This window comes from Argiope bruennichi, chromosome X1, assembly GCF_947563725.1.
Source record: "Argiope bruennichi chromosome X1, qqArgBrue1.1, whole genome shotgun sequence".
NCBI classification, from domain to species: Eukaryota; Metazoa; Arthropoda; class Arachnida; order Araneae; family Araneidae; genus Argiope; species Argiope bruennichi.
In genome coordinates, this window is record NC_079162.1 from 81,550,871 (window position 1) to 81,569,025 (window position 18,155).

The following is an 18,155-nucleotide window of genomic DNA, read 5'->3' on the forward strand; positions in this document are numbered from 1 at the left end:
GTTTTAGCAAAGGGGGAGGGGTTCAGTTACGACATTTTCAAGCCACGAGATAATGTCGATGTAATCCTTTGCATCGAAGATATTCTTTGGAACTTTAAACTTCCTGACTCTGTCTTTACTTTCTGTTCTTGCTTTTAAAATACGTCGTAAACCAAGTTCTCTTTGAATTTTACGTTCGTCACTTAGCATTGACAAAAGGATGTTTTTTGGAGCAGCAAAGTTCCCATTTCTTTGAATAATCTGGTTTATAACGTTCTTGAGATCGTCAGAGAGATAGCGTGAATATAAGATAAGGTTTAAAAGATGTTTGGAACCATACGTACATGAAATTTTAACTTAATATTAAACCACAAAGGTACCTGGTAGTTTTATCTCTTCTTGTCTATTTGACGGATCTGCTTGGTTTGCCTCTTTTTGTAAAAAACACTTTTGTTCTTCAGCGTTATCATTGTCACCAGTAATCGTTTCTGATGCACTAGTATTTTTTGTCTGTTCTTGATTAAACATAACTATTCTCTGTAGTTCTTTACTCTTTCTTGCTTCTTTCTTCCTCAAAGCGCTTGTGGTAGTAATATGAATATTACCTGTAACCATTTTCTTGTAAGAGAGTTGATCGTTTAGAACCTTTTATTCCATAACTGAAACTTTTTTCCGTTTATACAAGTCAGCAATATCAAATAAACATTTAACCTCTAAATTCTGTGAGGTTGGAATCTTATTGGTTGGAGACTTATCTGAGCATTTTCTGCTTGTAGACTTAAATTCCTGTATTTAACATGAAAGCTTTTATCATCTGTGAAATTTTTTCGTCAGAAGCAACGGGAATAGAAGCTCCTGACCATATTTGCTCTATTATGGGAACTAAAGTGTCACATATTAAGATAATTATATAATATAAGACATATTATTATGTCACAGAAGGATACTTCTCTGAAGCAATTATGAGATTATGTCTAATATAACAGTAGCACTTCATAACAGATTCGTAAGTAGTGGGTTCAACTTCAATCAAATCACTAAATTTTCCCAAGAGTAGAACACTCCGATATTTGTCTTGTCTCCACTAATTTAGACACAGCCATTTTTACTCACAGCAAAGCACACAAATTAACAAATCAGTTACCTTAATCAATTACATAATAGACGGAGCAGAGATGCCAACTCAACTGAACTAGGCAAAGCTACAGATTTGAAACCAGCTCTGTCCTTGTCACCGGACACAGACAAATCTCCGCCTTATCTCGATAACAACCGCTCTGGCGACGACTCAGTGCCATGCCAGTTCAATAGTAAAACTGTTTTTATACTTCTATTCATATGACAACGCCCATTTAAAACTTTTTATTCCATAATAAATGCACGCAAAAATCTTTAAAGAGTTGCAAAAAGTGTGTTTTTATGAAATTTTAACGTCCTTGTGGCACCTCAAGAACGTACTCTAATATTTTTTTATAATTTTTATTTATCTTATTTATATCAAAAGTTAATTATTTCGTAAAAAAAAACTTTAAAATATAGCAAAAAATTCCAATTTTATGAAACTTTAACGTCCTTTCGGCACCTCAAGAACTACTCTAATATGTTTCATACTTATAATTTTATATACTCCAAAGGCAACCTTTCCACGTTATTACAAATTAAAAATCAAAAATTGATTTTTTCGTTCTACCCTATTGTCCAATCATGTCACCAGTGATAGATTTTACATGGTTGAAGGTTTCATACAGAACAAGATGGTTGCTTTGCAGTATTGTTTTGATATTTTATGACATAATGAAATGCAATGTCGGCGCCTGAGCGGGTTGTAAATGTTACGAGCGCACAAACCTCTGGTTTCCGAGGGTCCTATACCACTGATTGATTTTGCAAAAGGAAAATGCTTTCATTTATTTTGTATTCCAAATTTTTTCTACTTTTTATATAATGTGATTTTCACAGGTTTTACATTAGCCAATCCAAGGCATAATTGTACGCTTTAGATCTCAGTACGCTGATTCAATGCTGACTACATATTTCTAGTCGTAATAAAGAAAATATAATTATTTCTAGTTAGAATAGATTCAAATTTTATCTTAAATGTGGCATATGTTTTTTTTAAGCATAATTCAAAACAATATTCACTGAAGATGCTGTTCAAATGTTGCAGAAGACTCAATTGCTACTTTCCGAGACAATAATGATTGCACTGATTTGTTTAAACAAAATGTATGTTTATTGCCGAATTTTGCATTCTAGGATCACATTATTATAAATATTATAATATTGACTTTAAAATAATTTATTGAAGAATCTAATTATAATTAAATTATATTGACCGTAATAATTACCACTTTATCTGCCAAAAGATCTTTCTCAAGATTGAAAATAATGAAATTTCTTGAGATCTAGCATTAGTCAAAAACGATTTACCTCCTTAGAAATTTTATCTATCGGATCTGAATCAGATTAATGGTGCATTAAGTCTAAAAATGGCACTTGTGCCAAAAAATCTAAACAACTAACCAACCGAATCATGTTTTTAAAAAAAATCAGTTTATGATTATATTTATCAATGAAAACTATTACAAAACATATAAGAAAGGGAAAAAAATCGCATAATCTAGTAATTTTCATATCAAATTATATTTTATAAGTTTATGAAGCGACCGTTTTTTGAGTGTGTGTGTGACTGAAATGTTAGCTTTATCAAAGTAATTTTATTATTTATAATCATCATAAATCCTTAAGACATTATTGCACCAATTTGTGCAGTATAAATAACAATGAAATGCTATAAATTATTTTAGCGAAATTTGTTTCAAAGCTTCACAAATTAACTTTGAACCAGACCTTTCCTTTTTTCGGACCGGTCCTGACATTCAGCATATCGAATAACATCGTAGAAATATCAAATAATACCGTTCTAATTGAAATATGACTGAGTTATACAAAAACGAAATTCTTAAAATGGAAAGACAAAATATTATTTAAATTTTCATAATAAATTAATTTTATTGTTAAAATCAGGTCTTTCATTAATATCCGTTCAAAGCATCAATATGCTAGTTAATCTTTCACTGTAGTGTCTGAATTTCAATTGAATCCAAAAAGATTCCATCATCATTACAAACAGTGACGTGCTTAAAAACTATAGAGAGATATTCATGATGGCGTGCATCTAAAATTATATACTGCTGGTTTATTCTTTTGTATCAATGACTTCAGATGTAATATGGGAAGAAGTAAATTGAGTAATTTCATTTTGTATACTTTTCCAAATATTACTTCATCGTTTTTGATTTTTAGACATTTTGCCATTATTCCAGATAGCTCAATCTAATTCACCAAACAATTCTTTAAGCTTTGAAAAAATTCAGCACATAGTTTTGATGATGGGCCCCTAAAATGATAGTATTCGTTCTTTACCACCGAAAGCCAGTACACATCATCAGTGGCGAACTGGCCAGCTTGCCTAATGACAGATGAGCCCCCTTACACATAAAACAATATGGGGACCCAGAATGGTAAATGAAAGTGAGAAAGCGCTAAACAGGGAAGAACATGCTATAACACAGATTTTCTAGTATTTCCTTTACCATTAAACAGTAAGTAAAAAAATTGGAAAAACATTAATCTTTGGCACAAACACGCAACCTCTTCTGAGATGTATCCTAATGGCCAGCCGGCGTCCTGGCATAGGGGTAGCGCATCTTCCCCGTGATCTGGGCGTCTCGGGTTTGAATCCCGGTTCGGGCATGGTTTTTCTTCATCTGTGTTCTATCTGTGAGGTGTGTGAATGTGCCCTCCGTAAAAAGGAGTTGTGCAAGCGAATGTGTGAGTTTCATCTTCATATGAGCTAGAAGTCAGACTTCTGCCCTCGGTGCTTAGGGGTCTTTACCCTCAGAAGCTACTGCACCCCCTTTCCGTGGTGACGCGGACACGACATCAGCATCATCCCAATGGCCTCTTAGATTTTTATGATTTTTGGTACCTGTTACGAGACGGAAGGGATGCTATCACTCCACATTTGGAAACATACGCTTTTTATGAGATTTATGTATTTGGGGACATTTATTTGATTATGTTTACAGAATTGTTTGGGCCCCAACCTTATTGAACATATTTCTGGATATTATTTCGGGTAAATAATTGAAGAAAAATGTGACATTCCTGTTTTCAAGGAGCAGAAAAGAAAAATTGATTTTTTTTTTTTTAACTAAACGTATGATTAAAATCTAAATCTATTAAAATAACATTGTTGAACTATTTTAAAAGTAAGTTTATTTGAGGAAACGAGGAAAGAAAAAAATTGGAATGAAAGCAAACAATAAAACAATCAAAATGGACTATATTTTATTACGACTAAAGAACGTTTATATCGCAAGAATTAAAAAGGGATTTTTCACTCTATAACAGAAGAGCAACATTAGAATTATTTATATGACGGATGAATGAAAGTGATTTAATTTTCATTACGACACTGCTAAGCATTGTTCAAAATTGTGCTTACATTAAAAAAAAATTAAAATCAACAGCATTAAATACAACAGCATAAAAATTAAACTGTTGCCATTTAAAATACTGATGAAAACTTAATAGATCCTAGCTGAAATAACTTTAAAAGTTTCAGCGCTTGTACAGCATGCATATTAAAATAAAAAAAAATAGTATCAAAATGACTTTACGAAAAAATATAAAGCAATCTTTATGAACTTTTTAAAGTCGTCTGCAACCTATCAGCCTTTCAAATGCACAATGAAAGGACATTTTCAAAATTCATTGTCGGAGAAAAACTTGAAATCCTAAATATTGTCTTCGACTGAAAGATAATTATTACGACTTGGATGCAGAAATAATTATTGATAAATTTCCGCAGTCATCTAGGGTGTTTGCTTGTCGTTAAAGTAGTGAAAGGCATATAATATATTTCTCTACTTTTGAATTGTTAATCTCCGATAATAATAAGTATCTTTAAAAAATATTGCAATTGGTAGATAGATCGTTTTTAAATTCAATCCACGATAAAAAAAATTCTGAAAATAGCAATATAATTCCAAAATATCAGTACATTATACATCCATCAAAAATTAATTTAAAATACAATATAAATTTGCATTAATATTCCATATTTTCTTAAATATTATAGTATTTGTATACTTTGATTATTAATATCCATAATATAATTTTGATTGGGAAAAGATTATATTAATTTATCGATTTTAATTTTATATATTTTTATATGTGAGAATGATTGCCCTTCCTCTTCCTGTTGCCTCTTGGCAACTGCTATTTTCATATCCAGTCCGCCACTACACATCATGAATGACATGTGTAAATATAATTTTTCTAAAAATGGAATAAAAATAAAATGGTTTAAGATGATTTTCAATGAACGTAAAATAATAATAATTATTCCAAATGATAGAGCATGAAGTAAACTCTTAATCATTAAAAAGATTCTGAATAAAGTTAGCAAATGCGATTAAAGTGTTCTTAAAAGACACTTTAATCGCATTTGCTAATGTTATGTTGCATCCTATGTTGTTTAGACTATTGAAGTGAAATAAAAAAAATAGCGGGAGAGGTCTTCCTAAAACTTTCTCGCATACTTTCCAATGAAGGTCTTCCGTCTTCCACCGAGTAAAGTAGGGAACCTTAGAAAAGGCCGCAAAATGTAAAGCCGTCTATCTTTCTATCGCATAGCATTGGTGAACAATAGTTACGATCATTTTCGTGAATATAGCATTTTTACTAAATCCACTATGAGAATATGTATTTTCGACATATTTTTGCTTTTTTGATTGTTATCAAATTTAAAAAGAAAAAAAACTAGCTTCGTAGGCATAAAGTGACAGATTAAATTTCATCGATTTAAATCATTGCGTTTACATGCATTTGAAAGTACAGACTGACAGACAGTCAAACGTTTGAGGAATTTGGTTTAAAATTTGATAAGTATCTATATTTTAAATGGTAATCTTGCGTACTAAATTTCATATACCAAGCTCTTTCCGTTTTGTAGTTATCAAATTCGCTTGTACTGGAACTGCTAGGAAAACAGATTTCCTGTGAGTGGATTTCAATCAAATTCAAATTTGATCATAATTCCACATACCAAATTTCAGCTGTCTCGCTTAATGCGGTTTTGAGCTTTCGTGTTCACAGATTACTGATTGACTGATATAAATAATGCTAAAAATGTATTTTTTGGGTTCAGGGAAATCTTAAAGGTGGTGATTTGTCAAAATCTCGAATTCGAATTTTTTGATGATAACAATACTTTCTCTTCATTTCATGTACGAGAAAATAAAAGATGGAGAGAACAAAGAAACGATTACTAGGCGTTTGCATGACTATATGAAAATTTGATTTGAGGGGTTTTTTGTTGAGTGAACAGGGGCTACGGTGCCCTGGTGGTAAGGCCTCGCCTGCGGAACCGGATGGTTTCAGGTTAGAGACTCGATTCCACCGAAGAAATTGTAAGCTTGCCTGGTGCATGTTAAATCCGTCGGGCCCAAATGACCTTCCGCTGGTGTGGAAGTTTGGAGGGGGGGGGCTGTTGTCAGATCAGGTGTTGTCCTCCTCATCTGACCGCGGTTCAAAATTACGAGGTCCGCCCCAAAATAGCCCTGTGTTGCTTTAATACGGGATGTTAATCTAAAACTGCTGTTAACTAACTAAACTGTTGAGTGAACTTTTAAAATTTAGTTTATTGGTCGGTAACTATGAGCCGTCGCGTAATAGTATGACAAAACTAGCCGATATTAAAGCAGGGTTTATATTCATGAATACATTTTTTTCTTTCTCATTTTATTACTTGATATTTAATTTATTAAAATAAAGAAATAGTATTTTCTAATGAAAAAAAAACCCACCTTTTTATTATTTAATCTTTTGCATTATTGTTGCATTTCCGGACTAAAATTTGTGGACGCTGAAGTAAAACTTATCAACCTATACAGACCTCCAATAAAATTTTCGTCATGATAATGATACAATTTAGAGATAAAAAACCAACGATTTTTTGAATAACAAATAATTTTGCTATTATTATTTTTAAATATTTGTTCCAAATATCTGTTATTTCAATCATATTATTAATTAAAAATTATTACTTAGTATTAAATATAAAATTTATTAATTGTAATTAATATTTAATTTACTAATTTAAGTAACGTGTGATTGAATTAATTTTTCTATTTCAGCTTACTTCTTAAATTTGATTTTTTTTCAAAACTATTTATTTAATTTCTTTATTGGAGTAAACCACTTTCTGAAAAATTTGAATTAAATATACATGTCATTCTTTAAAATGTTTACTTTAGTCCTATATTCTACCAATTGATGGCACCAGCAGTAAGCCTAATATATGCAAAGTCATGTCACAAGAAATTGAAAATGATTTGTATGGAATAGTGCATCATCAAATGCGAATATCGGAAAGTCAAGGTCACTCTCATGAAATGGAGCGGCGACTTCACACTTTCGCTCCGCTCCGATAAATTTCAGTGATATACAATTCAATGATACGATAATTCCAATAACCGGTCCGTTCACTTTTGAACCCATTCACATATTTCTCCTTTTCTGTTTTGTTCGAGAGCTTCCATTGGACAGATTGTATCGATTTTTACTTTCTATCGTGATCCAAAACCTGTAATCGAAATATCACCAGTAAGATCGTATCACGGATTTGAATCACACCCCTCTTTGAAAAGTATTGGTCACTGGTATTTGTGACTTTATGATATTGGTTACGTAATAACCGCTCGTAAAATATTCGTCATCCCTAATACCATCTAATAAATATCTAAAGTATGTCTGAGGATCATATAAGTGAAAAGTTGTTTAGTGTGAATATTTATACTGTTATATCTATTTTACCTGTTATTCTTTACATTTATCACTAATAATTGTTATTCTGTTACATTTATCACTAATAATTCATTCGCCTAATGCAAATAGTTTGTCTAAAATGCTACAATTTTTCTCAGTGCAATCTGATATTCATGGGCAGAAAAATATTTTATATTAAAAAATCTCGCATGCTTTATTTCCTCTTCCCTAGATGCTAATTTCAATTCATAAAATTCGTTTTTTATCCATCGATTATTCCAGGAGTAATAAACCGAGAATGTGCGCGCAATAAAGAGGAAAAATGAGGGAATTTTTAACAGATGGCATCGATTGCTTTCTGCTCCGTAATCTTGGCACTAGTGTTGTATGAATCAATCGAAAAAGTTGTCAGTGAATCCTCATCCAGTTTGAAACTATTTAAAATTCATTTACGCGAATATTTTTCTTATGTCTCAATAGGACTTAAGTGATTTCGATGTAAGTTTTCTTTTCATTGGATATTAAAAAATTCTGTAATTTAAAAACCTTTAGCTAATCGATGTGCGTAATTTCCCATTGCCATGCCAACTATGTGTTATGTTTACATGACCAAACTATTATTTAGAAGCAGTGTTTGGATGATGAAAAACCATTCATTTCTCTAAATTCTGCGTTTGCGGTAATATTTGGTTAAGATAATATAGTTTTTCTCTTTTATCATTGTTTGATGACGTTTTTATTTCTTCTGTAGTTAATTAACATTATGTACAAAATGCTAGTCGACAAATTTTAAATTAAATTATTCTGAATAGAATTTCATAATTATGTTGTTAATTTTTTTCCTACGATCATTTAATTATATATTTTAAAATGTTTGCCAGTTGTGTATATGTAGCTATCGAACTTTACTAAAGAAAATAGTTTGTATTTTTTTATTAATTTTATTTTCTCTTTTTATTCGTATTTCTAGAATATTATGATAGAAAAGTAAAATGTTATAAACATATTATTAAAAAAAACTTATCATTTTCACTTTTTATCAATGTATTTGGCAAATATTTTATTGCATTGAAGCTTTCATGTAAATTTGAGTGTATCAATGTAGTTAAATGAACCAGTTTAACTGTTGAGAAAGGATTCATTTCCTGTATTTGAAGAAATATTGTTTGTTTGAATTGTACAGTTTTATTGTATATTCTTTTTAAACTGATCTTAGCTATTGTTGATAATTTTATTTTATTTCTTAAGTTTTTTCTAAATTTTATACAATTGTGAAAATGTTAGAATTATCTATGAATTATGAAATGTAAAAATGCCTTCATGCTACTATTTTATGTGTTGGCTGTGTTTTTTTTTCTTTAAAAAATAAAATATGTATAATTAATAGATGCTTGAATATGATTTTTAAAAAAGAGCTCCAAATAAAGTCGGATAATTTGACGCGAATTTTTGAAGCTTAAAAATTTTTTACGCCTGCAATTTATCTATTTTGTATATTGATAAGTAAAGGAAAATGCACAAACTAACTTATTCTTGTGTAATTTAAATAACATCAAATAGTTCTTTATGTTCAAGAATACATGTACTTCTTGAACTATGGGTTACGAATTCCAGATTATACTTTGTAATAAATTAAAACTTTGATATTAATTTGCAGTATATTATTTGTCGCAAAATGTTTTCAAGTTCTACTGTGTTAGATTTACAATGAAATATTTACTTAACTGTTTTAATGCTGTGGAATCTAATTAATAGAGCATATTTGAAACTATATTAAAATTTCATTTGATGAGATGAAACAATATATGTGCAAATGTGAAATTTCATTATCAGTTTATTCTTAGTTTTTTAAATATTCTGCTATATATAAATTTTTTCAGTAAAAAAATTGCACACCAGCAACAATAAAGATAGTCTTGATTAAAAGAATTCTGTTAATGTATAACTATATGTTCAAATGTTTTCTTGTAATATCATATTTATAATGATTCATTTATAAATATTAGTTAGAATAAGTAAATTATAATTAAAGTAACTTAAAGTACTACAGTACTTCAAAATGGCAACAAAAGCTATTTATCGGATTAAGCAACTGAATTTTTTCATTGTGTATCAGCCTATTATCTTGTAAATTTTTATCAAAATGTAATTCTAGGTAGTTTTTGTATCATTAATATGTCTTCATAGCAGTAGAGCCATTTATTTAATTTTAGTTTCTATATTTTCATTTCATTTGATCAGTAGTTCTGATCTTTTAAATCTTGTAAATAAACTTTTGAAATTTAATTGTGTTTGAGTAATCTAGAACAAACATTAAAGCTTAATTTATAAAAAATAATCATAGCTTAAAACCTTTAATTATTTCTATGTTTTAAATGTTATGTGATGGAAACTAATTTCCTCAATCTAGTTTTCCTGTTTGCCATGTCTATCTCACCGACTGCTGTGGATGCAACCCTATACCCCAATATAGGAATTGGTAAGTTTTTCTTTATTTTCTTTTTGATGAAAGTAAACTGTTCAGCTTTGTAAGCATATATTTCCATTAGAAGCTGTGTGGTTTGGTAATTTAAGCTCAAATTTAAAAAATGGGGAAAAAAATTTTTCATAGAAAACGAATAGTAAGAAAAGAGAATTCCGCTGTATAATTATGCAAGGTTTAAAAAAAAAAAGTAACTCATCTTTGCATAGTGAAAAGACATATTTAATATAAATATTTTTTAAAATAAACTTTAAATACAAATTAATATCAAAAGTTCTTTCATTAAACTTTCACCTAATTTGCTTACAGACTTTTAAAATTTTAGAGTAAATAAGCATATGCATTAAGGTGAATGTATAAGCATGTATTTACCTCAAATTTAAATCCAAAGTATCAATAAAATTTATACACGGTATTTCATGAATTAAAAAAAAGTAATTGTTTTAAATATAAAAATAATTATCGGTAACAGAAATGAAAAATTTAATGCTCATTAATGAAGAATTGCATGAAAATTTGGCAGATTACATAATTTTGCTGTTATATATCTATCATTACAATATATGAATATAAATCATCTATAATATCTTGAATGTTTATTTATGCCCAAATCATAAACGAATATGTAAGTTACGATAGAAATCTGATCCTATTTATGCTTTATTTGGAGGTAGCGGTGTCCCCTTACTTTTTAATTTTGTTTTATTTTCCCCTTTTGTTTCCTTAGTTTTTATTATAAATGCAACAAAGTTAATGCTTGTACAATTCATTAGTGTGTCTCGCCATTTTAAATCTGGAATTCTTAACTTTTAATTACATTAATCTTTTATTTCTATTAATATTTATTAATCTATTTTTAATTGGGTATGCATTTAAATTAATATTATATTTTACTTATAAAATTTAATAAATTAAATAAATATTTTATTTAATAATTATGTGCATGTTGGTATCTGTATGCTTCAAATAATATGGAATGCAGTTTAGGATAAGCTTAAGAGCTTCTCTTTGGAATTTCATGGTTGGACTTCTAAGTGGAAAATATTTGTATGGTAGTTCATTAAATATCTTTTTTGCACTATAGTAGCTAAACTAATAATAAATAGTGCGAGAATAAATCAGTATAAAAGAGCTGAAGGCATTGACTGTAGAAGATGTGAATAAAGACATTTTATCGTTTCTAAAGCAGGATACCCAATGCTAGTTATAGTTCTTTGCACATGTAGCAATTTTTATTCTGCAAAACAGTTGCATTTACTTAAATATTATTATTGCTACTGAATTCCAGTTGTAATTTCCATTGGTCAATGTAGTTTTTCAAACTGGTAATTACTCTTCAAAAGAGATTATCTATCTCTAAAGAAAAAAATGTTTTTAGAATTTAATAAAAAATACAAAAAAGATTCTTGTTAATAAATTAAACAGGGTTTTTATTTATTTATATATTTTACTTTTTGCAATTTCATTACCAAATGGTGCCCCATGTAATCAATTAAAATTTAATTTATTATTTGAAAATTAAGTTCTGATAATATTAAAATGATGTATTGTTATTAAAAATACACAAGGGTGCAGAATTTCAGATTTCTACTACAGACTACATTGGCTAATAAGTGCAATATAAATTATAAAATTCCATCTTTATGAAAGAATTTATATAAAAGTGTTTGAAAATGCTGAATCAGCTGATAATTTCCTATGAAAAAAGTAGTTATGCAAGCCTTTCTTTTGCTCAGTGCATTAATGTAAGAGATTATTTTTTAAAAATCATGCATCTTTAAATTTTCGGATGCTTTCATTAAGGAGGGGAGGGGAAGTTGGCGACTCGTTGGTTGCATTGTACAGAATCTGATTCGCTGATATTTAACTTTTTAAAGGTTTAAACTTTCCTGATCAATAATCCTGTGATACTGATAATTGGATTTAGAGAGACCTTTAGCAATTTTAATTTTTTCCATAACATTTGGTAGTTATTTATTGTTTTAGTGCTTTGTTTAGTTTTAATAAATTAGTTTCTATCATAAGTTGGAGAAATCTATTTTTTCATAAGTGTATGAATTAATTTTGCTCAGTTCTTGCTTAACTGAGTAAACAAATATATCACCTTTCAGAATTATGTTTCCCAATAAATTCAATATAGAGGAAACAAAGTTTTGATTTTCTATTTCCATTTAGTTTCTAAGAAAATCAGTTTTTCACCCTTATTTCTGCTTGTTATGAATATATTCTGAAATAGCAATTAAAAAATGAATTAAATGGAAAGTAGTTAATGGAAAAGGAAAAGTGAGAGAGGGAAAGTTAAAAAAAGATTATAATTTACTATTAAAGTTGAAAACACGCTTTATCCTTAATTATCCAAACCCCTGCACACCATTTTAAATTTAGATATGGAAAAATACGGTTAATACATAAGAATTATAAAGGGGCAGAGATTTGCAAACTCTTTAAGATATTTTTCTGTTGTAGATGTGGAATATGAATTTTTTTTAAAAACCAAAACAACATGTTAACATTTCAGAATTTGCAATGAATAAGAAATTTAAGACTTTGAATTACATCATTAAGGTGATAAGGATGCAGGTTTTTGCTAAAGTTTAATATTTTGTTTCACAGGCAAATTTTTTGAGTGAAAGACAGAGAGAGAAAATCTTTTATTATTATTTCTTTATTTAGTATCATCATCAAAATTAGGAAAAAACTGAATTTAATTTTCAAATCTAGTCAGCAAATTTTAAAGTAATTTTATCCTAGTTATTTGAAACTTAAGTATATATTTTAAGACAGTTTTTTATTTTTCTGAAGTGAACTTTTTAAAACTTGCTCTGACGAAAAAATTCTTGCTTATCATAAAAGGAGAAAAAAAAAATTATAAAATAAATGCGAATATTCTGAACTTATTTTAATTTGATCGATGCTAGGTTGTTCTGGTTTGGCAGAAATATTTGATTTTCTTAAGCCATGTCTTGTAAATTCAGTTATTTTATCTAAGCAATGGTAATTGTCGAGACCAGTCACTCAAGATTTAGGTCATATGTCGCCTTTCCTTATTTTTCTTATGCAGACTTGTCGGTTGTTAAGTGTCTAGTCACAAATCTGTTAAGTCTGGATTACAAACCCTCGCCGATTCGGTGAATCTGTTCCGATTGGCACATTTATATTTCGTTATGTTTCGTCTTACAAAACATAATTTTTATCTTTGAATTTAAAATTACTGAATGTTATTTAGTTTGCCATATTTCTCTTCGCTCATTTCGATTAAAAGTTAAATTCTTGATTCATTTATATATATATTTATATAATATAAAATTATTCAAATGTTAAGAATTGTAATCATTTTTGTACAAATTTTTATTTCATCTTGAGTTATCAATTTAGTTTCCCAAAATAATTTTTTGCTGACATTTTTGTTTTTTGAAGTAGATTTTTTATCTGTTCGAACGAATTATCGCGAAGTTGTTTTATGTATTTTTTAATTAATACCAATTCTTTAAATTATGCGTTAAATGTTTAAAATTAAATAATTGTTTTTTTCTTTGAAAACATAATCTTGTATAATTAATTAGATTTGAAGCGATTGCTGTAAAGGGTTTTAATTCTTGGAGGAGGGGAGGGGGATAATAAATGTCCAAAACAACCATTAAAATACAATAAGTTTTGTTTAAAAAACTATTTTGTATAATTTATTTTTGAAATACGACACAATTTGTATTTACTTGGATCTTTCAATTTTTAACTCGCTAATAGCATTAAAAAAAATAAAATTGAAAAATAAACTATTGATCGATCAGTTGGTAATTTTTAAGGAATGGATAATAATGTAAAATTGTTGCGATTGAGTATTTGCCATTTTTTTAAATATTGTTTTGAAGTTGAAACTTATCCAGTCATCATTTGCTAGAGGGGAAAATTTCGATTTTCTGTCTTTTTCTTTTGAACATCTGTGGGTTTTGTTGGAGCATCTGTTCACTATCAAAAGTTTTCTTCTTTTTTGCAATTGCAATCCATTAACACCAGTCAAGTTTTCCTAACGTATTTGTTTGACAATGCGAAATTTAAAAAAAATTATGCCCCTTTTGAAATCGCATCTTTTTCAGTAATTATTTGAAAGATTCGAGTAACATTCTTGGCGATTTTTCGCTATAATAATGACTCGGAACTTATATACGTTAGTTGCGATTCAGAAAAATTCGCCTAGACATTTTTCAGACATAAAAACACTATGCTTATTAAGAAAATGGCTTTTTACTATGTGTTTACTGAACACTATTGCTTGCATCCACCTCGTCGGTAAATGACGAAGATCGTTTTTCTTATGTTAATAATAAGATTAACTTAGATTCGATTTCCAATACTGTTTTTGAATCTATGTACTTTTGATTTCCCCTCCCCCCCCTTATTTCCCATACCCTTTGTCTTAATGAAAAGTCAGTAATGTCAGAAAGATGAAAAGAAGGAATTTTGATAAAGTTGAACAGATGACGATCCATGCTGCTCCGAGAGGTTCTAGTGGCTGCATTTTAGAGTTGAACATTATGTCTGTGGATCAAAATTTTCTTGCCAAGTAAAAAAGGTGGTCGTTGAGAGGAGTGGTCGCTTCGAGAAGTTAGACTGTAATCGTATTGGTTGCAACTTACGTTCCTGAGAAGGAGAGTAAAAAAGTGTTTTTTTTTTTTTTTTGAAAAGTACATGTAATGACTCTTTTTACGTTTGAAAGGTCGATTATTTGTTTGTCAGGATCAAGCATTCGGACATCTGACACTCGAGCAGAACTACAATTCGTGTAGTTGTAGATTACAAACCGATAAAACCGCTGTGACAATGTATGTTCGTTCTTAATTGTTCTTCGGGTAATTAAAAAAAAAACTCGGTTTCATTTGTATATTTTTTTATATAGCTGTTTTAGTATGAGGATTAAAAGGAAAAGAGATATTTCAATGGAGGAGCTTGAAGAACCTAATGAGAATACGAATAGACTAAATGTCGTTTGATGTCGCCCTGAAATTCATTTAAATAGCAAGAAGTATCAGATATAGACGTGATGCCTTTCTTAAGATGATATATGACATCGAAGAAACATCAGTCCACGCACAATTTATTATCACATATTTTTTTAAAGCGCTAATTGATGAGTCTGCTGGTTTTATAATTTGAAACACGGTATATAAATACGACAAATTATTATTGTTCAGATTGATTAATGTTTTATGCAATAATTCTGTAATATATTTAGCATCTCGGGCACTTTTTGTATAAATTTATTTATACTATTGTTCAGTTAATCAGTTATTTTATATCTATGTATTTATGCTTGGCCTGATTCATTTTTTATGAAATTCAGCTTTTTTTCGGCCTGTGTTATGTCTGAGTTAGGGATTGCAATACCGGGATACCGAATACCGGTATTTTGAGCCATTTGTACAATTTCGTAATACCGGTATTCACAAGTTTAAATACCGGTTTTTCGGTATTTATTAGACATTTTTAAAATTGTCTCCACTATATGTTCAGGGATCGCCAACATAGCAAAATAGTATACATTTTTGTTTTTATGTCTCCCTAACGGGAGAAATTAATTAACTAATTAGTGGCTTAATTAATTTCTTAAATCTAAATTAAGTAAACATGGATTATCCCTGAAAGAAGAAATTGTATCCATAATGACTGATGGAGCAACAGTTATGAAAAAAAGTTGGAAAGTTGATTGGTGCAAATCAGCAATTGTGCTATGCTCATGGAATGCAGTTAGGAATAATAGATGTATTATACCAAAAAAATAAAGAACAGAAGAATCCAAATACTGTGGATATAGAAACTTCGGATTCCAACTTTGAAGAGAGTAAGAGTGAGAGTGATATTGACAATGAAGATAATAACAATGTTATTGTTGAAGAAGTTATTACTAATGAGGATGAAATATTAACCCATCAATAATTGCTTCCTATAATTTATAAAGTTCGAAAAATTGTTAAGATATTTAAACATTTCTCTATAAAAGATGACATATTATTAAAATACATACTAACTGAAAATAAAACAGAATATATGTTAATATTAGATTTTAAAACACATTGGCACCGTTTACTCCTAACAGCACACATCACACTAGAACAGCACACATCACTATCTGAAGATTATATATTACATTCAAAAATCGCACAGAAGAAAGGCATATCGAAATAGAAAATGTCAAATGGTATTTACATAATTATAATGATTTTAAAAATGAAAATCTAGAAAAGAAAATAACCAATTCAAATCTGATTAAGTTTATAGTAAATTTTCTTAAAATTTTTTACCCACAAACCTATCCACATTCAAAAGAATTCTGTTCAGTTATCGAAGATGATGATGACACTAATGTCGATAGTGAAAAGGAATTGTCTCTTGAACAAAAATTAGAATTAGCGATAAATAAGAAAATTTCAACGAACCAAAATACAATACAGAAATCAACTATATAGAAAAACCATCCGATAAGAAATCGATTTATTTGAAGATGAGGGATTTAGAGGTAAATACTTGGAAAAAGTATATCGCGCATTGCTAACAGTACCACTAACTATCGTAGATGCCGAAAGAGCGTTTTCGACAGCTAGTAATTTTTGCACAAAATTACTTTTCAGGCTTAATGAGAGAACAATCGATGCATTTTGTTTTTGAGATCACATTTCAAAAATTTGAATTAGTACCACGGACTGAATAATGATAGTTACAATTTTTTTGTGATTTAAATAAATAAGTTGTTCCTTTACTTTTTCGTGATTCTTTATATACTGTTATAATTTATAAGTTACAAATTATTTTTTTTCATATTTATTGACCCTTTCTAATAAAACTGGCAAATAAAACAAAGAAACACCTGTGTTTTCTTTATTTTTCTAAAATTTCTAATACCGGTATTAAAACCGGTATCCCGGTATTAAGATCTAAAAAATACCGAATACCGGTATTGAACTTTTGGTCCGGTATTGCAATCCCTAGTCTGAGTATATTATGAACTACGCTTTTTTTTGTTTGTTTTTTTTCTTTGTCATTGTGGTGCTTATTTCAGATAATTGGAATTATTATAGATTTCTGAAAACACCGTAGTAAATGTTCTTTCTTCCTTCCTTTTTTTTTTTTTTTTTTTGTTCAAGTGCTTTACATTACATTGATTGTTCTCTTATTACATTTTTATGAAAAAAATATACAAGTTGTTTTTCCGATACATTTTTTGTTGTTATTCAAGAAGACATTAAATTCGAAAGGGATGGATACTTTCATAAAATTATTCTTTAGTTTGCGCGACTCTTTATTTTTCTTTAGATAGCTTTTACCGTAATCTCAACTTCAAGGATTTGAGTTTCAGTTTCGCTATATGTGGTGAGTTGGTATATGTGAAATTTGTGGAAGATCTAATATCACTTAGATGTACTGGAGGGCCGCAGTGCCGAATTTAGATTTGATGAAGTCTAAGCTATTTGAGATATGGGGTCTTTATTAAGTGCACATTTAGTATATATTTGTCATATATACTAAATATATTCCCTCATTATTGCTCATCGACCAATTTGTTTATCTTGTACGTGAATCCGTCACTGCACGGTGGCCTCGTGGTATGGCATTAGTTTTGAGGTCGAAGGTTTGCAGGTTTGAAACACCATTTCACCTAAGAATGGCTGTGTAAACAGGCCTGGTTCACATTAAATCCGTCGGGGCCACATCCTCTTCTGTTTGTGTGGCATGGCAGCTCACGGAACCCTCTAGACTCTTCCTCTTTCGTAATTTTTTCTCCTCTTCCCTCTCTCCTCGTAATTTTGATTACTATTCAAAATTAAAAGAAAAGTCCCAAAATAACTCACAGGTTACGTTAAAACGG

The 18,155-nt window shown here is 29.4% G+C and overlaps 1 protein-coding gene across 2 annotated transcripts in view; it reads left to right on the forward strand.

Annotated features, from left to right (window-relative positions):
- Positions 1-8,154: 8,154 nt before the first annotated feature.
- The window catches only part of LOC129958498 (tumor protein D54-like), a 41,448-nt gene continuing 31,447 nt past the window's right edge, over positions 8,155-18,155 (forward strand). The window contains exons 1-2 of one of the 2 annotated variants that reach the window (XM_056071017.1): positions 8,155-8,313; positions 10,226-10,294. In XM_056071017.1, the coding sequence (XP_055926992.1) occupies positions 10,240-10,294 (55 nt within the window). In that variant the 5' untranslated portion in view covers positions 8,155-8,313; positions 10,226-10,239. Of the gene's footprint in view, positions 8,314-8,430; positions 8,495-10,225; positions 10,295-18,155 lie in introns of those variants that run through there. The other variant, XM_056071018.1, reaches the window with a different exon arrangement.